This window comes from Apostichopus japonicus, chromosome 20 (genome assembly GCF_037975245.1).
Source record: "Apostichopus japonicus isolate 1M-3 chromosome 20, ASM3797524v1, whole genome shotgun sequence".
Taxonomy (NCBI): Eukaryota; Metazoa; Echinodermata; class Holothuroidea; order Aspidochirotida; family Stichopodidae; genus Apostichopus; species Apostichopus japonicus.
The window spans coordinates 10,719,609-10,741,171 of NC_092580.1; the positions used below are offsets into that span (position 1 = coordinate 10,719,609).

The window sequence follows — 21,563 nt, forward strand, 5'->3', positions numbered from 1 at the left end:
TTCCTGCGAAGTAATTTTCCTTGCCGCGAAGTAGCTGCGACTGGTTGCAACAAGAGGGCCTTTCCTGCGAAGTAATTTTCCTTGCCGCGAAGTAGCTGCGACTGGTTGCAACAAGAAGGCCTTTCCTGCGAAGTAACTTTCCTTGCCGCGAAGTAGCTGCGACTGGTTGCAACAAGAAGGCCTTTCCTGCGAAGTAACTTTCCTTGCCGCGAAGTAGCTGCGACCAGTTACAACAAGATGGGCCTCCTGCGAAGTCATATTCCTTTGCTGCGATGTTGCTGCGACTAGTCGCAGGAGCAAAACCCTGCGGCGAAGTAATATTTCTGCTGTTGCGAAGTTACGGCAAAGTCACAGTAAAAGTGAAGTACTGCGAAGTCTTGTAGCGAAGGAATTCCTTCGCAGCGAAGTCGCAGCGTCTGCGCAGCGAAGTAACCCTTTTGGTAGGGGAGAGATAACCTGTGGTGGATAACTCCCCACTCTGCCTCCTCTCCATATACAAAGGTACTAAGCATCGGCTCTCCCTGGTGTAGCAATACATAGATATGATCAAATTTGCTTTGCATATAAGAATCGGGGCTAAAGTCATTGTTGTCAGTAACTGTTGGAACTAAAGCAATTTTGTCCCTATCAGACGAACAATAAAGATATTGCCTGGATTCCTTGAGAGAATCTGCTGAAAAATTGAAATATTGAAAAAAAATGAAAGGGAACCAGTTAATTGGATTTCCTAGATAACACCATGAAAGCTCATCTTGCTTCATCAGAGTCATATTAAATCTCTGTACTGGACATCTCCTCTGTGGCAGGCCTGCAGATGAAGGGGGAGGGGGGTATATCCTGCTCCCCCACCCCACCCCAACAATGTTCTGACTTTCTTCCAAATGTCTTACGCTATAAGACACACGTGTACACAATATCCTGCACACTGACAACATTGAAACTGAAATGTATGACACAAATGTACTAGTTGAAATGATGGAAACGATAGTACCATTTTGCATCTAGTTGCCCCCTCTACCCAAACCAAAATTCCTCCCTTTCTCCCCGCAGCGAAAACTGTACCCCCTGCTCAGACTCTCCCCATAGATAGACATAAGTGAACATTTGTAACCCCGGCCTCCCCCCCCCCCTCCGAAAAGAAAATCAAAATATACAACTCTGGCTACAGGCTTGCTGTAGAGGATAACTTCTCTCCCATCTTTGCAGGAGATTCCACTCGCCATGAGAAATCCTCTGGGGTTGGCCAAGATCTGGCAACAAAGTCTGGTACCGCTTCACTTGCACTGGTATCACACCAGCATACCTGGTGTCGGTCAGACCACCTGTCCTCTCCTACCATACTTCAGATGGACAATCAAGCAGTTGGGGTTAGAACTGAGTGAAGACATCACCTGAGGGTTTGTTCATCTGTTGCTTACTTAGCATGGCAATGGAACGAAGACTATTAGGATGGTGTTTCGACGTTGTGACTCTGTGTGTGGGAGGATCGTGGACTGAATAACAGATTCGGTGTGATCAAAGACAGGGGTGTCAAGGGAGATGAGAATTTTCCTACTTCTTTTAAGCTTATCTCAGACAGAGAGAGAGACAGAGAGAGAAAAAAATGTTAACAAGCTGATTTATCTCAACTGTACTGCAAGAAAAAAATCTGTGTTGTTTTAATGTAAGAAGTGAGTGTTTGAATAATGTATAGTAGTTTTGAGGGACCTTCTGTCCTTTGACCCTTGTAATATACTATTGTTCCTGTGTACAAAACCCTGCTAGATGCATCTTTGTACTTGTATAGCAATATGATCATTTTGTGTAGCATCTCGCAATGCTTTACTGGATAAATCATTCCCAGGGTGTGTGCCGTTTCGATCCAAGCAGGATCTTCTGTGCGAGAGAGGTACATGTAGTAGACTGCCCCTGAAGACCATCTTCAGATATTTAGCATATTAAGAGACTTCAATGCTGTCTCACATGTAATCTGTTTGAATACTGTATACAGTAATAACGCAACCTCAGAACAAACATAATTAGTTACGATCAATTTCCTCACAAATTGGCAAAGGTTTTCCGTGGCTCCTTTGACAAGATTTTGTGACTTCTAATACCAAGTCGTCTTGTTCGAGATAAAAAGAAGGTAAAAATCCAATATTGTGTGAATGATATATGTTCTGACAAGATTTGTATTGAAACACTCTTAGATTTCAAACAATAACCATGATCGATCGTTGACCATGCATCATCCATGCATGAATAACAAACGTGTTCATTAATCATCGTCCAGGGTAAGTTTATTACCGACAAGTTTCCATGACAACAGGTCGACATAGCTCCTTGCAGTATTGTTTGTTTTCATATCAAACCTCAAACTGCTCCGAGTTCTTTATAGTCTAGAGAGCTACCATTGTGCTGATTAACATTTGAATGATTAATCCAATATGTCAATCTTTTTTATAAAACAGGTTATTTTGCAACCGTCAAAAGTCTTCAAATTAAATTATCAAATAGAAAAAAAAAACAAGAGAAGAAAAGATGAAAATAACAAGATGGAGTCGATGATAATACTAATGTATTAAACCCTGTTCCAATCACAATTGTAGATATATATCGTATGCTATCGTTTTTACCTCTGGCCAGGGGAAATGATGTGGGTGTCGGTTACACGTTATTACATTGCTGTTACCTCAATGGCACATGAAACACACCGCCACCCACCGTGTTAAATGCATCAGATCTATAACCGTGGGCGGCATACATTGTTCGAGGCTAACGACATGACTTCATTCACTCCTGGTCTTTTAGTGGGCAAAAATTGATTTATTTATTTTTAATTTTTTTTCAGAGCAGCTAAGTTATAAATTAAACTGTGAATAAAACATGTGCTATTCCTTGAGCTTAGTATTTGTTTTGTATAGTCATCTTGTAGTTCAGACTTGGCATTGTGCCAAGCAAGAGTGCAATGTACGTGTAGCTATGGATATTGACCCTCTTCATCATCTTGTAGATAATTGATAAATGCAGTCTCTCGAATACAGCTCTTGACAGGTTCTGTCTGGTTTTAAAATACCAAACTAAGGGTTGGATAGCTCAGTGGATAGAGCATTGGACTTGTTGTCCAGAAAAGCTCTAGTCCTGAAATTTGTTTTATTGTCCCGAAATTTGCTTTTGATTGCATTTTTTTGCGGTCAATTTTCAAAATTGCTTGGTACTGCGTCACATAGAAGCTGGCTGGGTCTTGAACTCCGTTGATCATTGCAATCAGGGTGGTATCACATGACAGTAACAGGGAGCTGTGATGATTGGCTTAACACTCGGTATGCAATGGTTATCCTGGAAATATTAATTTTAGGGAGTACCACCAACTAGGGACAGGACAATTTTTGTTCAGTGGCATATGTCAACTGGGAGGGGTGGGGGCTGGGAAAGCTTTTGGTGTTTTTAAAAATTCAGAAAAATTCCAAACCATATATTAGAACATCCTTGCATTGAGAAGTTCTATAGACCTAATTGAGAGTATGATAAGCTACCTCAAAGAGGAAAAGTGAAAATAATACTCATCACCTTAGAGCTTATACCATCACAGACTTACACTCACTAAGTAGTACATGTAGCTTATTTGATAGTGAAGTCCACTATATAGTTTCCATGAATCATCGGTGACTGTTATGGAGCCATCCAACATATAAGCAATGTTATTTTCAACTTGCACAACAAAATGAAAGTTGCCAATCAACTTCAGGAGCATGGGACATCCCAACAACATCCAACACAACAAGTAGTCATTCCAGATAGGAAGTTAAGGAGAGCAGTGAAGATTCAGATGAGAAGAAGAACTTTATCTGCAAAGGAAGTTAAAGTTAGTAACAAACTTCCCAATATTAGCATGATTGTCAAATGCATGACTGCATTTTTTCTTAAGCTGTTCTCTTCATTAAAGTGCAATATGAGAACTGCTATGTAGCATTGCTACACTGATACTAATGTCAGTGTGAAATCAAACTAGCTCTGACCTTACTAATGTGTGTGCAAAGGTGTCTGAGACTGTACAGTATGTTCAAATAATTGACATAAATACTTGGTAGTAGCAGTTTTGTGTTGTACTATCAAAATGTACAACATTGTTTGGATACAAACCTTATCTTATTTTGTGCTAAAAGGTTTCATGGGATTCCAATGAAGAAGAAATGAATGAAGCAAGAGACCATATTTTGGGATTAGTTTAGATTGAAATTTTAATACCATAGGGTGGCATACTCCTATTAGCGTCTTTATCAATCCATGATGCCTAGTGTTTTCCTTTAATTTAACGGGACAATTCAATTAAACTCTATCAGCCTTGATTATAGCTGAAGGTGTTGGGTATGATGTGTAATCATGAAATATTACAAAACACCTCATCATTTTATGCTTGAGTGATTTTGGTGCTAATTTTCATGAAATATCACCAAAATAACGCATTATTGCATGGGATTGCCACGGAAGTAACACATTGGAATTTGGTACGGCCATGCGCCCAAAAATGCACTGATGAAGTAATGCTTGGAAGAACATGTTCATGGACTGCACCAACTGTGTGTGTCTGTTTTGAGCTGTCTGCTACTGAGATGTGTAGTAGTGAAAGTAAAGGATGGTATGGGAGCCACTAATTTTAATGTTAGGCTATATATAACAAATAAAACCTGCAGGACTGAAGTTGTGCATTTGGTGACTAGCCTACTTTTGTGCAGTGTACCCAGCAGCTCAAAACGGACAGTCAAAAGTTTAAAAGCATACATTACTACTCAATGTGGTTTAAGAATCAGCTGAACTGAGCCCCAAGCTGCATTCAGAATAACCATAGGCCATGTAACTGGAAAGCTCACACCTTTACAATGTCAGACCAAGATTGGATGGCATGGGCTGATGACATAAATGTAAGGTTGGCAAAACATACATCAGCCCCAGCAAGTGGCACGGGATGCAGAATGTGGACAGGTGCCTATACCATCAGTAAGCCAGGGGCACCAGCATATGGCATTATTTTCACAATGCTACCCCTGGCAGCTAAGAGAAGAGCCAGCAGGGTCCACATTCTGACATATATGCTCTTCAAAGTATTGTGCAAAGTAAAGAAATTTTAAGGACCAAACCATTTGACATCTCCTACATATGCCAGAACAGCCTACATGTGGAGAGAGGTGTCACGTCTCTCAACGGTATCTTCCAGTGCAAACAACAGCAGAGGGCCTTGCAAGTTTGATGGCACTTGCCAAGGTCATGGTCATCAGCTTGATTGCTTACTTCCCTGAGTGAGTGATGCTGTTTGAACTCATCACAGTGAGTGTGGATAGGACTCAGTTTACAAATTACTATCATCACTGATAAATATTGTCATCTTCATCATCAGTGTAGTTTTTCACCCTAGAGTAACTGTGGTCATGAATCAGTGAATCTCTTTTATAGATACTGGACTGGTTTATGTTTGTAGTTCTGCCATGTAGCTTGTATTTTCTCTCTCTGAGTTGTGCTCTCCTCCGTCTGTATGCTCTGCCTCTCTTGCGTCATTGATCACATTGCTGTTTCCTTTGCATCTGTTTCAGAGACTGGATACATGGACCATTTGAGCTCACCTTTAATACTGCAGCTTCCATCTTCCTGGCTTTGGACTCTACAGGCACAGTATTTGTTATGTGTATGGAACTGTAGTCCCTGTGCTGACCATTGCATGAAAATGTGGTGCTATGTTGTGGATTGGTCAACGTGAAAGCCTTATTGACTGCCTCTGCTTTTTGAGTGGAAGTCTCAAAACGAGTGGACCTAATGTTTGCTGCAGGTGTGTGTCTCAAGTATTTTATGGTGTTGATGGGCAGGAATGGGAGTACTTGGTCCTCTCTTCTCCCTGCAGCTTGAAGAGTTGGTTGTCTCAGTTTTGTCAACCTACAATTTTATCAATCGGTGTGTGTGTGTCTGTCTAGGTAACAAACAATGGTCGTTACAAAGCGAATTATTTGCTTTCTAATAAAGTTAATGTGATGACACTAACATCATGAAAGGAAAGCTGGGATGCTCCTGAGGGTCTTTGTAAGTTTGCTTGAGCTCAGCTTGCGCCCGCAGGCGTCCACAAGATTCTGTATAAAATCGTTTGGAGAAGACGTCTAAACATCCGATTTCCCTGATAGCATTACAATGCTTCCATTGTACCTCATACATATTGTACATAATGCATATGTCTATTTGCTATCATGGTGCCTTGCAGAATCCAGGCATCGGTTATATCCACCATAGAGAAGTTGGCATCTGTTTTGTCCCTTAAAGGGCAAATTATTAAGTAGCTCAGATTGGTCCAGTTTTGTTGACAGACAAATATTTTTTTGGATAGGAACAAATGAAGTATTATTGCCCAGACAGACAGTTACTTTACTTTGCATAGAGCAGAAGGGACAGAGGTGATCAGGCTAATTAGCCATGTGAAGTTGCACCTCTTTGGGCATTGGTTGGAGGGGGAGAAATACACCAAGGGTTTCGTATGGAAATATTGCATAATATTGCATTCACCTGGTGGTAATTGGAATTGAATATAAAGTGTAGTAGGTTAAATGCTACTTCACAAAATTGATTGATCTTTTAGCTTTCAATTCAGTCTTCGTCTCTGAAATGCTCTCTCAAATGATTCACCATTCAGTGATAAAACGACATCTGGAGACTACTTTAAATCTCGGCTTGTTTCTTTGTTTCTGTCCTCTCAAAATACAAAAGTCTCAATGTCTGCCCCATATATCCATGTTTTGCCATGCCAAGCATCATATATTTACAGGCTAATTCCACCCATTCAACGGCGCTTAAGTAAAACTCATCAAAGTGTTTTTAGGGAACTATCCAAAAGCTACTTGACCAGGTACAAGTAGTGAGTTGCTACCAGCCACTCTACTGATTGCAGGTTTGACTGCCAGTAGTCAATGTGGTTTGAATACCCTCAACAAACTCTCTATTCCTTGGCTTTTATGCTCTCTGTCTTTGGCCTATGAAAAAATGCATACCAAAGCTGAAGGACCAAAACACAACCCACGTGCTGTAAAATGCTTTTCCTTTACACGCTAACAACAAAACAATGCTTAACAATGCTAGTGTGGTGCTCAGATATTCGAACCTGTGATCAGACAATTTTGAATGCAGGATAATTTCTTTTTTATGTCTTCAATATTTATAGAAAAACATTAACCAATCAGTTTTCAACAAAATTTTGAAAAGCAAAAACAGACAAATAAAATTGTGTTCTTATCATTGTGTTCTTAACATTGTGAAGGAGATTGAGCTGAATGTGCAAGCCGAGGAGACTGAAATTAAAGAAACCAAGGAGGAGAGTGAGGATGGAGAGAAGATCGGAACACAGAAAATTACAACCAAGGCTGTGACCATTCACAGAGGTAATAGTCTGCCAGAGCTTACCACTTACGGCTGGTGGAGAGAGAGATGGAAGGTCGTTGTTGTTCCTCTTGTTCAAGGTGCGGCTACTTAACCTAGCTGTGGATTGTGATCTTACAATTCATTTTAGTCCTGTATTCTCCAGCTTCCTCTCTCTTAACCGAGCACAACCCTCTTAAAACTTAAAATAAGTTGGCTATAGAATGTATGTGTGTGTGTGTATATGTATGTATGTAAGTTCTAAAGCCATGAGAGACCATATTATGGCCCACTCAATACATCACATGCATAAATAGGTGCGTTTCTGTTGGGTTTGATACAGTCATGGTAGAATTTAATTATGATCTCGTCAATGCCTCTCTCTTGTACGATCGCAGTTTTCCATCCTCTCTCTCTCTTCACAACTCTTTCAGATCAACCAAGGACGGTAGAAACGACCACAGTCAGTATCGTGAACGGCGAGATGGAAGACAACGATGACAGGCACCCTCCCCCACTCCCGAGGGCAGTCAGAGCATGGAAGGTTCCCCCTCGAAGGACTCGTCCCTCTCGCTGACCAAGAAGAAGAAGAAGTTTCGAATGTCATCATTCTTGTCAAAGAAGGCGGAGAGCTGGAGGAAGAATTGCTACTTTTAAAATGACAAGTCAAATTTCTTTTCATAAGTTTGTTTGTGTGGAAAGTTGGTTGTAAACGTTAGTAAGCAGTACTGTTAGAGTTCAACTGTCAGACGCTGTGAGAAGGAGAGGCGGCCAGCATATCTCCCAAGTACTGATCACAATAATCCTCCCTCCCCTCTCGTTATTAAGATTTTATTATATATTTTTTCTCTCTTTGCAAGTACTATGTTTGTAGGCGCATGATAACAGCTACATGTAAGTCAAGTATATGCCTTCTCTGTGATGCGAGAAGCTTCTCTCGAGTATCCATGGCGACGTGAAGTAGTCAAGGCAGAGGTCAACGTTATAAAAATGTCCAGATTTTTTGGTCCAGATTTTGTTTTGTTTTTTGGGTGGGCTTCCATTATATAAGTTTATTGGGTTGTTGTTAAATAGTGAAATTAACTCTAGACTAGATCAGCATCATGTTCCAGGGGAAATTTTTCTTCCTCTCTTTATTCCCCCCCCCCCCCTTACTTTTCTCTTAAATTTTAAGCTAACAGGATCGCAGAGTGTACACAGTCTACGTACTCCAGTCGCACAATGTAACTTTTTTGTATAGTACATAATATCATGTATTTGTCGGAACAGATTTTAAGCATTGGAGTCATATCACTTTTCTCGGTTAGTATTTTGTGTAGATATGTATGAGAATGATGCACATAAAGGCTCCTTCCTTCTTGCGTGCCCAGGTTGCCGTAACCGGACCACGTGTCGGTTCCGTTTGTGTATTTCCCTGAAATGTTATTCTCATTTGTATTTTTTTTTTTTCTGAATGTTTGCATTGTTGTTAATATCATGCATGTTGTGTCTGTTTCGAGGCCAGGTCACAGTGATAGAAATCATGATAACTACAGGTCTTTGACTGACATGTACAAACTGCCTTCACGATCGAGAGAAAGCCACTCATTCGTAATCTTATTACATTGGAGCACAAACGTCACTTTTATACATACTTCTTTTTATTTTAGTTCTTAAACTTCAAAAATCCAGCTATGATATTTAAACCACATTAGAACTGCTGTCCTGAAAGTAGACATTGAAAATCGCATTGCTGAAATATTTCTGTATATTCTCGTGGATCAAGGACTATCAGACTAGCGTTATGTTGTAACAAAACTCTCTTCACAGGACAAGAGAGGCATGTTTGGAATTAATTCTGGACATTCAGCAGTGCAAAGTTCCAGTAACCAATGAAGCTAATATTTACTTGCGCGGCTCTGTTTATGTGCGGTTATCAGGAGCATCACATAGAAATAAGAATAGAAACAATCCCCTAGCTAATTTATCATTTGTAATTATTTATTTGGCTAATTCTCTAAAATCACTAAAAAAAAAATGGAAAATAATAATTTTTTTGGCCAGGAGTCTCAGCCATATCCAATTTCTAGTACGCCATGTACGATCCATGGAGATAGGAAATGATCTGGAATTGCTTTAATCTGTTTTGGCAAAGATGTTAAACATAGTAAACGAGCAGACACTGCTTTTCTCTAATGTCAATAAGAAACACTTTGAAACTGCCTGTAAGGTGTGCATTTGCTCTCCTATAAACACATCGTGTTATGTACACTTCACAGGCATGCTTCATTTTGTTTCCATATTTGAAGGATAGCTTTTTTTCCTTTTTTTATCTCAATACATTACATGTATAGAGATATTGTAACAGTAAGTGGGACTCTCTCTTTTCTTAAAAAATTTTCAGCGTCTTCATATAAAGTTCTTTTTCTCTGGAATTTTCAGAGCAAGCATATATCATATAGGCCAACAAAAGTTACTATTTTTTATTCGAGAATTTTATCTCATTCTATGACTTTTTCACCGATTTATTTCCAAATCGGGCCAATTTGGACTGAAATACAGTCGAAACAACCCATATTTGCATACGCTCCAAAACTTATGTTTTATGAAAGAGAATAGAATAGAATTGTCTTTCAACAGTGGTATCGTCTAAGATAGGGTACTATATATTATATATTTTATTAACATTTTAAACTTTCATTTGTTGTTTACAGGTAGGTATTAATAAGAATTTTACTAGCTGTATATGACATTTTATGGCTTTTATTTGGTTTATTTGATGTTTAAATGATTTTTCTTTCTTAAAACAACACTGAGCTGCCGCCCCTACTTTTAGTAAAAAGGTCCGTTTTTGATGATTAAGCCCCGCCCTAAAGTCTGTTTTGTAGCAGATTGGCTATGACTCATGGCAGCTACATGTTAGATATACGAAAATGGCTACCCTCTTGACCAATTTTCTCTACTGTAGTTAGGTACGCCAGGTGTAGTCTATTGCATTCTAATTACATATACACATTTTGTACTACTGAATTCTACGTAGTGCATTTAATTTATATTAGGCCTTCGTTTTTGGTTCCTTGCTTTAGCAAAAGGAACCTATGCAGTCAGGTTGGCGTGTGTGTGTGTATGTATGTGTGTGTGTATGTATGCGTGGGTGTGTGTGTGTGTGTCTGTGACACTTGCTTGGGTACGCTCTATCTCAATAAGGGAATGTTGGATTGAGGCCAAACTTGGACTATAGATCCGCCATATGGAGAAGGTGTGCCCTATTGCATCACAACTTTTATAAGACTATAAAAATTGTATAAGGTTATGTTTTATTTATAAGGATGTAAGATGTATAAGGTTATAAGAAGTATGTTTAGCTTTCTTTTGAACCTGTAATGTTTGACATCAAATGTACAAAGAATTAAAATAAAATAACAAAATGGAGAGGAACTGAGGAGGCTATTATGGGAGGAGGAGGCCACCCATCACTTGCATATAAAAACTTGTAATCTTCCTTTACATTATTTTTTCCAAGTCATAAATCCATGAAATCTTCATGTCAGAAAAATTGAGATGGAAAAACGTGGGTTGTTTTGATATCTAGAAGTGGACACAGTTTTGATGGTAGTCACCACTACAGTCTACAGTAACATACAGTAGGTCAATAGGCCTAGCTCTCAAGGCAGGCATCAAGAATATGGTCGAGTTGTTCGCCTCTTCTAATTTGGCCGTTGTCATTGACGTCAAACTATATGACCAAAAAGTCCAACAGAGACTGACCCAAGATGAAGGATACCACATAAAAAACAAGTTCTTAAATATTCTATGACATTACTAAACCTTGCAACGTCGTTCTTTCGACTAAAAGGCAATGAGCGTTAAAGGCAAGACTAGCAGGATAAAGTGTAACCTGCAGAGACTATTCGTGGCAAAGTAGCAAAAATGCAAGTTATATATTTGTTGTACCATGATTGATATTGATAATTGTAGAGACAGAGCAAAGATTTGAAATTAGAAATCAAAATTAAAACTTCCAGTATTGAGATACTGCGTCATTGATGCTCTTGTTTTCTTTTATTTCCTATTGGCTTTGGATTCAGACCTTTTACTTAAAATCTAGTTGTAGGAGTACCTTAGTAAGTGCAATTTTAATAGTATTGCAAACAAAAGAAAAATAATGTAATTATCATAGGGGTCTTTTTGTGATTTTTGCAGGTTTAACAATAGAAAGAAAATGGGGAATATTTCAGTAACAGCATCTGGTCAACAGAGGCCGATCTGTATGGAATGTGGTCAAGGGCGGCGGAACCGGGGGGGCACAGGGGGCACGTGCCCCCCCACTTTTTCTCAGGTTAAAAATGTGCCCTTTTTCTACATAAAAATTGAGGTGTCTCAAGTTAGCAAAGAGGCCAGGGAACCAGAATGAACACTCGGGAAGGGCCGTTTCCGGCCATCTGAGGGGTTTGTAAAACCAAAAATTTTCTTGTACGCTCCGCGCCAACTGATGGTGGCGCTCCGCTCAGATAGTCGTGCATACAACTTTGCAAATCCTGGCTACGCCCCTGACTTTTAATGAATTTCTGTGGGTCAAACTCAAAGCTATTTCGAATGGGAAAAATTGTTAAGATATTAACAAGAAATAAACTCTAATTCTGAATATTCCTACATTAGCATCTAGCATGATTTCACCTCATTTTGTCTAAAAAGAAAACTTGTTCCTTGTTTTGCACATTGGATATTGCAGTGCTAGTATATGCATATTTTCCTTGAGGGGGGGGGGGGGGGGGGCGTTGATGGAGTGATGTGTATACGCAAATAAGATAATACAATAAGAGTTATAAGGGGTACTAAATATAAGGCTGCATCAGTCCAATCGAATTTCTGCAAAGTGCCCTTTGATGTCGGTGCCCCCCCCCCCCAGATTAAAAGTGCTTCCGCCGCCCTTGAATGTGGTTTGTTTAGTAATGTAGTGTAGTGTAGAGTAGCATGAATAAAACAATTAACCTTGTTGAATGGATGAAGAATGAATGGGCTTTGTGAAACCTGGTACTTTGTAATAAAAGAAAGAAGGAAACAAACATTTCAAAGGGTATTTGGTTTTTCAAATATGACTGCATGTTGAAATTTTATATTATTTTCCTTTGGATATTAAATGTAATCTTCATTTGTACAACAAAGCCAAGCTTAAAATCAATCTTTACTGTTTTTTTTTTCTTAATTCATAATAATTAAAAGGCTAGACATGTAAAGAGTATGAATATATTCCTCATTCCTTGTGTTATTAGGTTACGTCTTGGATGCATGTATTCATGTTTAAATTATTTCATTACGACTTGTATTCTTACAGAGGTTGAAGGGAAATATTACAAATAGAAAGAGGCAGTACAGAAATATTAAAAAAAGAATGGAAACAAAAAATTGGAATGTGAGGTGAGGTATAACTGCAAGGCTGTAAAATGATACAAAGTTCATAAAAAGTTTAAATTGAGATAAAAAGTTGAATGTATATCCTGTATGGTATTTAATTAGTGTTTTGTAACCAAATTTGAATATTGATATAACGAAACCTAAAAATGGTTTTCGAAGAGTGAATAATTACGGTCAGAAACGCTGTAAAGAAATTGCCACGGTATTAATCGTGACGTTGTATTTGTACGACAAGATCACCCAGGTTGATACAGTGAAGTGTTTTTTTTTTCCTTTCCAGAAAAGAGGTTCTGTTTTGTGAAGTGGTTGGTTGGTTGGAAGAGTAGACTTTGGATCAACTCTTAATCCCAGGCAGGGAGGTGACAGGGTCTTCTCTTTTCCAATATATATAATTTTCGGACAAAAGGTACTGTTACCCTAGCCTTTCTAAACTCGAAATTTTCAAACAAAAATGGTGGGGGGGGGGGGTTAAAGAATCTTGACACATTTTGTTCCAGTAGAAACCAAGCATAAAAAACAATGCATATGGGAATGATTATATATATATCCTGATTTTTTTATTTAGTCATTTGAATATGTTTCCTTTTCTTTTCTGTAAATGAAGAATGAACACATGTCTTCCGTTGTTCATATTGTGGCTTGATCATTGCTTGTGGAATTCGAATGGCTTCTTTAGGTGCTTTAGTTAATACGCATGGTCCTCTACCACAAATAACACCCACGCCATGTCATCGATGTCGTAAGTAACCTCTACCGAGGTACAACATGGGAGGGGACGCTCCGACATCGCGACGTCTCGTCACGGTGTTTTGCACAAGGGGTGAAGCGTTTCTATCACAGTACACGAAGCTCTAAAATTTTCAATGCATGTTCAATAATTGCAGGAACCACTGGTTTCTATTGGGTACCCTTTGTCTCCATGCAACTGCCTTTTTCTTGTATGTGATTCACACATGTGGTTCTTTGCACTTTTGCTTCATAAATGTTGCAATATCGTGTCCAAAAAGAAGTGGAAAAATAAACAGGCAGTCCTGAAATTCCTTTTCTTTCCGTATTTATTTCTTGTCTGTCTCTCTCTCATTTCTAGTGTGTAGAAGAAAAAACAGAGCGATTTGAGAACTTGTCTGGTCCGTACAAATGGAACTGGAAGTTTACCTCGCCTAACTTCCATAACATCCATAATCTGACAGACTAGTTTGCCAAAATATTGTTTTGATAAGACAGGTTATTGCAATCGATATGAAAGCTAGCAGATATTTCACAAAAATCGTTTTGCCCTTTGAAAGGCCTTGTAACTAAAACAGGTCTACTACACCTTTAAAACCTATTGAAACATTCTGTAATGTGTTTTGTAATGCATAATACAACACAGCCCACCCCCGGGGTCCCCACCATTTGCTCCCCAACTTTCAGTAGAACAATTTTGTCAAGAATTAGAACCTTATAAACCAAAAAAAATCAAGATGACAAACAATGGTTTGATTTGACTGCTTTGAAATCACGTATCACTGGTAAAATGGGTCGAGCGCCCTCTTGCGGCCTCTTTTTTGGTCTGTTTTCAACTTCAGAGGAACAATAGGAAAGCGAAAAACTTTTAGGGGGAACAAAAGATTTCAAAACCTTTGTTCGTCCTAAAAGTTTTTCGGTCTCCCATTGTTCCTCTGAAGTTGAAAACTGACCAAAAAAGAGGCCGCAAGAGGGCGCTCGACCCATTTTACCAGTGATACGTGATTTCAAAGCGATTTCCTCCTTCCATTTGGAAGTAGAAATATTAGAAACGAGCATTATGTCTCAATTGATGCTATGGCGCAGTTGTTAGTGCTCTTGACTGTCAATCACACTGTCATGAGTTCAAACCCCAGAGAAGGCAATTTTCCTTTCATTATTCTTATATCTCTTTCCTTCCATTATGAACCTTAAATATTAAAAACGAGCATTATTACTCAACAGATACAGTGGCGCAGTTGGTAGTGCCTGTACCCGGAGAAAAAGACTAACTCCTGTCTTGGGTTCGAACCCCAGTTAAGGCACTTTTCCTTTTACTTATAACTATTTCCTTCCATTATGAACCTTAAATATTAGAAACAAGCATTATTTCTCAACAATTGCTGTGGCGCAGTGGTTAGTGCTTTGGACTGAGAGAGACAGATGAACACACTGTCATGAGTTCAAGACCCAACCACAGCCTTTTACTTTTCTGTTCTTTGGAGCAGGTGGAAGTATAAAGGTAAGAAACGAAGGTTATTTCATTGGGAACCAAAATGATGTAATCGGTTGTTCCGTCTGCGATGATACTGAGCAGCATGGGTTCAAGCCCTGGGTGTGTGAGTGAATCCTGTAAAAGGAGTCTGCCGGCACCCTCCCCCCTGACAAGGTTCCCAAGCGGCACCCGAGTTGGCCGCCACCCCCCTCCCTGACAAGGTTCCCAAGCAGGTGAAGCGAGTTGGCCACTACCCCTCTCCCTGACAAGGGTCAGTGGAGGGGAATATATTTTAAAACCTAGTAGTCCCAATTACTAGATCTTTAAATATTTGAAATGTACTGTAGCATCTCACCTTATGGTCTAGTGGTAGATAAAAAAAAATAGGCATCACAAGGTCCCTGGTTTAATTTTATCTCATGCTCTTCTTTTTATTCTTTTGCAGCTTACAAGTAAAAAAAAATAACCAAAACTTTATAGTGCCAACAAAATATTGCATCTATATCAAACCCCCCAAAGAGAGGAGTTTTAGCATTCTCTAGACAGGGGGCAAAGAATTGTGATTTTTTTGCCATATAATTTGCACAAAATCCCACTTGACTATCTGACTGATGTAGAGTCAAGTGAGTTAACATTTGTTCAAGAATTAAGTGAGAATCCACAAATGATCAGACAATTCAAGCTCCCTAGACCACAAAACATGTACTAACTCACTCATTGGACATCAACCTATTCAGTCACTGATAACGTTTTTACAGTACATAAGTTTTAGGCCAAAAATGGTTTAAATTCCAGAAAGAACAGTCTTCCTTTTATGTGAAATATAGACCCATAGATGTTGAATATGTATGAGCAAATGGATATTACCTTTCACCTTTTTTTGAGTTAGCAAATCAGCTCTGCCACCAACCTACCCCTTCAATACACTAAAATATTTTCAAAACCAAAGCCATGTAGTATATATACTACACAGAAGAAGGCAATTTTTCAGACAGCCTGTTAAACCCATGAGACTCAACTAGTGACAACTGCCAGGGATCACTTGAGGTGTGTTTTAAGATCATCCAACACATGATTATCACTTTTGAAGCAAATATCATTTACCTGATTGACTGTTTATGCATTGTTCAAGGTTACTTCAGACCTATCTGTAATTTGAGCCACTTCACAAACTAAAACTGAAGTTGACCAAATTATGTTCACCAAAAGGAAATGATTGCAATGGAGAACTCACAGTGGGGGCACCATCATACCAGGTGTGCGATTCATTCGACCTTATTTATCAAGGTGGTCAGAATTTGACCCTAAGTGACCTTTGACCTCTTCATAGAACATTCAGTTCTTGTACATTTCTGAGCATGAGGATAATCGCAGCTTTGATTTTGAAGCTAAATATGTCGACAAGAATTTCAGGCTTTTGGCAGCTGATGACTCCAATTTACATTTGACCTCTCAACAGAACTGCTCAAAGTGTAATGCTCAGTGAGGGGGACCTACCACCTAACTGACATTTTACCGATGCTACAGATGTTCACCGAACTCGACTATGAGGTTATTGTATTTTGGCCACTGATGACCTCAATTGACCTTTGACTCCGCTCAATAACTGGAGCAGCCAAAGAATACAGTGCTGTAAATTTACATCCTAATTTGCATGAAATTCATGCAAGATATGCTTGGTGAGTAACCCTGTTTACAAGTTGGAACATCACATATACATACGTTTACCTGCATACATACAAGCCTAGATTTCTTTTTGCTATTGGCAAGGAATAAATCCAAGATTCCTGGCAGAGTATACTTATAAATTCCCCTCTTCTGAAATTACAGACTCTTTATGCATTAGATTATCTTTTAGCATCATCACATGACCATCCTTAACAAAAAACTTTTCATAATTTCCATCTGTAAATCTGAGAAAATTTTCAACACGATACCCTTGAGAAGAGCACTTTTGAAAACATGCAAGAGAGAAAAACCATCTGTATTTTTAGGTGCAGGTTAGAGATGGTCTTATGGTATTGCAGAAATATTCAAGACTAGGTGCAGGTTAGAGATGGTCTTATGGTATTGCAGAAATATTCAAGACAAGACATGATATATAGATAGATTTCTCCAGAAAAAAATTCTACTAAATTTTCTCAAAAGTTAGGAAAGCAGTTTTTCAAGTGTTTTAAGTACAGCTTTCATAACAGTATTCTCCATTTTATCTGTTGCTAAGGAAAAAAACTGCATATCCTTAGTGCTTCAATATTTACACACATGGTCATACAAAAAAAAGTAGAAAAGCTTATATATATATATATATCTATTAAGAAGCTGCAACATCGGTGGCTCAAAAAGTTTGTGATCCTGAAAGTTGGAGACCGGCAGGACGATCTGGTAGCTAGATCGAATCACTTTCCGATTCTTCTTTAACTTATAGTCCTATTTCTAATCCCTCTGAAGGAAACTTCCATCGGCTTGTCTCTTTGGATTGATGAAGCGTTCGGCACGTCGCTACCAGAATCGGAACAAACTTTCTGTGTTCTTCTGCCTTCAGGAGGTTATCGTCTGGTAAGCCTATTCTGATCCGGTCCGAGTTAGACCGTACTTTACTCGGAGATCTCCATAATGAGACTAGAGAAGCGATCTGAATCGGCTACAGGGGCTTGGGATTCTAATTTATTGTCTCTGTCTGATGTTTCTTCATCTTCCCAAGTCTCTTCCGAATTTTATTCTTCTGGAGGTCTCTCGGGGAGCTGTTCCATGGTGGACACCTTAGGTGGTTCTGTCAAAAAAAAGAATATGAAAGAAAATTACTAGATAGGAATACACAAGCCATGTAGACGAAAGTACTTGTCATGCATGTTACATTTGAAGACTCGAATGAGTCGACAATAGCCAATAATTTTAAATGCAAACACAGATTGCTTTGGGTGATGGTAGGGGGTGGGGGGAGTAACATTTTCTTGGTGGGAGGGGGTCAGAGCCACAGAACAGTTAATGATTTCCCTAACTTATGTAACGTTATAAATGTCAATTTTTTTAATTTTTTTATAACCCATCTACTAGTAAAATGTCTAGTATTGTTGTATCAACTACAATAGTAACAGAATATTATCATAAATTGTAAAAAAAAATGTAAAAAAAAGGTATATATTACAACATGAAGGCCAAAAGTATTTGAGTTGCAATAGATTTACAAGCTATATTACAATGGAAAGACATGAAGGAAAACTTCATAAAAAAGATGACTTTAGGAACAAACCTCAGTTAATTTGTTGTGAACAGTTGAAAAACAGTGCTATCCGGCCAGACTAGATTTTTTATGCCACTTTTGATTTTTGAGGGAACGACCCTTTAATTTGCCGAGGTTTATCGGTTGAGAGTGACAAGACTATTTAGTCTAATACTTTAACCATTTAGCTCAGTTCCTCAGATCCAACACAAAATCACAAAAAGAGTTTTACCTGTCTCAAATGACATGTTTACAGTGGTAGTACAAATTTGTCAACTTTGGGACAGATGGTGTTTAATTTTCATTCAATGGGTGAAAGGGTGTTGTTGTTTTAATATCAAGTTAAAGGAACATGCTTTGGTTGAGTGAGTTATTAGAATTTATGTAAAGCAATGGGTAAACATTAACATTAAAGCCTGTATTAAAGCCTGTACTAGAAGAGCTGATAACATCATCAAGTTGGCCTTTAAAGGAACATACCGGAGGTTTAGCATATTTTAGAAGTGCATAGCTTGAAACTGGATCAGCAGTGTTTGAGTGTAAAATCTCAAATTAACCTTGTTCTGGTGGACTACAACATTATTGTGTCTAAAATTCAGCCTACATTTGTCATTTAGGTAGATACTGAAGAAGTGACGGAGGAAGAAAACATTTTCTTTTATAATTTAATTAATTCTTATTCTCATTTCATTATCTGACAATAACACGGATGGAGAAATGTACTACACCTCAAACCTGCCCATAATCAGAAAGCAAATCCAGAATATTAAAGTGGAGGGTGGAGTGGAGGCAATAAGAAAGTGTTTTCTATTTTGAATACATGTGCTGAAAGTTTTTCTCCATTTTGTTTATCATTATATTGATGATAATACTAGAATTTCTGTTAATGGAAGAAAAAAATGCCCAATATCTTTGCACTTGTGTAGCAAGTCAGTCAATTTCATAGCAAGATTCTCTAAGGTAAATAGAGCAACAGAGTTCAGAGTGGGTTAAGTGGTACTGGATATGAGTTTTGGTAGGGTTACAGACAAAACCTAAGAGATGGGGAAACTAGGTCCCACCCCTGACTGCATCCAAAACAGCAAAATACTAAGTAACTGGGTGTTTATTTACAAATAAATTACAGGTCTTTAATTGAGATGGAGAACAACACACAATAACTGCAATGTCCCTAAATATTCCACCAAGACCCCCCCCCCCTCTCCCATACTCCCCGACCAATTCTCTCCTAGTCTCTTTACGTGTAGGTTTCCAGAAACATCTGACCCAACCCGACGTTAACATTGTTACACCCTTTTCAAGATTTTCCTCTAAATATATTTATATCTCTGGGATTAGAGGAAAAATTATCACTGCACAGAACAAAGCCTTATTTGTCAAAACAGTGGTGACACAATGCACATACAATTAAGGAAACCCCCCCCCCCCCAAAAAAAAATAAATAAATAATGCACAGGTGCATATGGCAAAACTAATGGCAGGTATAATATTGTTTCCAATACACTAGTAACTGCACAGCTACTTTCAAGATGGGTAAAAAGAGCAATTTGCTTTGTGTGAATTATTATTCAGTTCTAAGAAAAAGGGAACGAGCTTGTTATCCTTACAATATTCACCATATGTACTTTACACTGAATCTGAGGACGAAGGAAATAAACTTGACGTATTCTTTAAAGTTCGGAAAATTCCACACTCCTCAAATCTGTTGTATTCCATCGCCTTTGTAAAGACTGAATATTACTAAGTGATATTTCATTACGGTCAGGGATACTTCTGTCGGGGGTTGGGGTGGGGTTGGCGGGGATATAAAATTTAACAACTGCACTCATTCAATACAAAAACTTGGTATCAATTCCATATAGTTAGGTAACATGTTCCCTTGCGAACCACCATAAATAGAACATTTTTACCGAATTTAAAGGTCTCTGATTTATGCTTGACACTCCTGCTAAACGTACCTGGCTCTTCCTCCTTCTGTACATGTATGAGATTGAACGACCCCGTGACCTAGCATCTTGATCTCTGCTACCAGTCTCTTCATGGAATCCTCTGATTTTACTACGTTGTCCTTCAACGCCTAAGCAGAAAGATGGATTAATAATCAATCACGCAAAGATGGATTAATAATCAATCACGCAAAGATGCATTAATAATCATCATCGCTTATAGATTTCTCTTTAGTTATACAACCCACAAGGGAAATGAATTCCACCCTACCAAGATGGGGAATATTTTCACTTTAAATGACGTGTTAACTTTTTGCCCATAAGGTCTGTTCATATCACCGTCTCTTATGCTATTGTCCCATTACAGGAGCAGACGTCACTTACTCTCTTTGCTGGGATCTGGGTAGGAGTTGAAATTTAAGCCCCAATGAATGAGCTGGAGCTTGCGGATTAAACACTAAATGTTTTATCACCTACAGCAGTGGGTAGTTTCACCCAACATTCTATTAAACATGAAATGTAGTGTAAGCAATGAAACTTGAATTTTTTAACAGGTAACATTGTATGTTAGTCGCAATGTAACCTTGCATCTAATGATATTAAACACCAACAATGTAAGGACAGCCCTTGAACAAAGCAATTAAACTTACATTAAACTAATGAAACTATACTCAAATTGACAGTTGAATGATCCATTAATTAATAGTTTTGTCGTCTCACCTTCAATCTGTCATGGATTGCTTCATTAGTCATCTTAATTCCTTGCATACCTTGAAGGTAGCCATCTTTATCAATCATATCTTACCTGTCGAGAAAACAGAAATGAATGAAACTTGCCTAATAAACTCCCTTGTTATGGGATCTTAGCTTCTATTACGATTAAAACATAAGACAAGATGGCAATCCATGGCATCTCATCTCTTCTATGATGGAATTGATCTACAATGAACTTTGACCTTGACCCTTAACGACTTCATAAGTTCTAATTTCAATTTGTCCCATTATAGTCTACATATTTTGTGGTTTAATGACTTCTTCCAACATACTAACAAGCAGAAAATGGCTACAGTTTCTGGGTATTTGACCTTTCACCTATGACATTTATACCAATCACCTTACAGTACATCAAGTTTACAGTACATGGTCAGGCACCTACCCACCAAGTTTGTACCTGATCGGACTTACAGTCTAGGAGAAGTTCGCGATATACTCTTTTGCACAATTTAGACCAATTTTAACTCAATTGACCCGTTAACTACAAGCCTAAACAGCTAAATCTGTCTTCTTTTAAACTTTGTCTCTTCATTCTCTACATATAATGTGGATTAATGCCTTTGTCCAACAAGTTGACATGCAGAAAATGGCTAAAAACCAATTTTTAGATTTCTTGACCTTCGACCTCTTTGACATCATCAATCACGCAGGCCAGAGTTAA

General features: G+C 38.4%; 2 protein-coding genes across 13 annotated transcripts in view; one reads left to right on the forward strand and one right to left on the reverse strand.

Annotated features, from left to right (window-relative positions):
- Positions 1–14,299, forward strand: part of LOC139961621 (mitochondrial mRNA pseudouridine synthase Rpusd3-like) — a 50,934-nt gene extending 36,635 nt beyond the window's left edge. Inside the window, exons 8-10 of one of the 4 annotated variants that reach the window (XR_011790939.1) lie at positions 5,568–5,800; positions 7,271–7,469; positions 7,803–14,299. Coding sequence is in view for 2 of the 4 variants with exons in the window: in XM_071960957.1 (XP_071817058.1) it covers positions 1,207–1,395 (189 nt within the window). In the remaining 2 variants the exon portion in view is untranslated. Of the gene's footprint in view, positions 1–1,206; positions 2,814–5,567; positions 6,300–7,270; positions 7,470–7,802 lie in introns of those variants that run through there. The other 3 variants (XR_011790938.1, XM_071960957.1, XM_071960958.1) reach the window with 3 other exon arrangements.
- The window catches only part of LOC139961618 (BRISC complex subunit Abraxas 2-like), a 270,695-nt gene that overhangs the window by 239,818 nt on the left and 9,314 nt on the right, over positions 1–21,563 (reverse strand). The gene's annotated exons all lie outside the window — the stretch shown is intronic.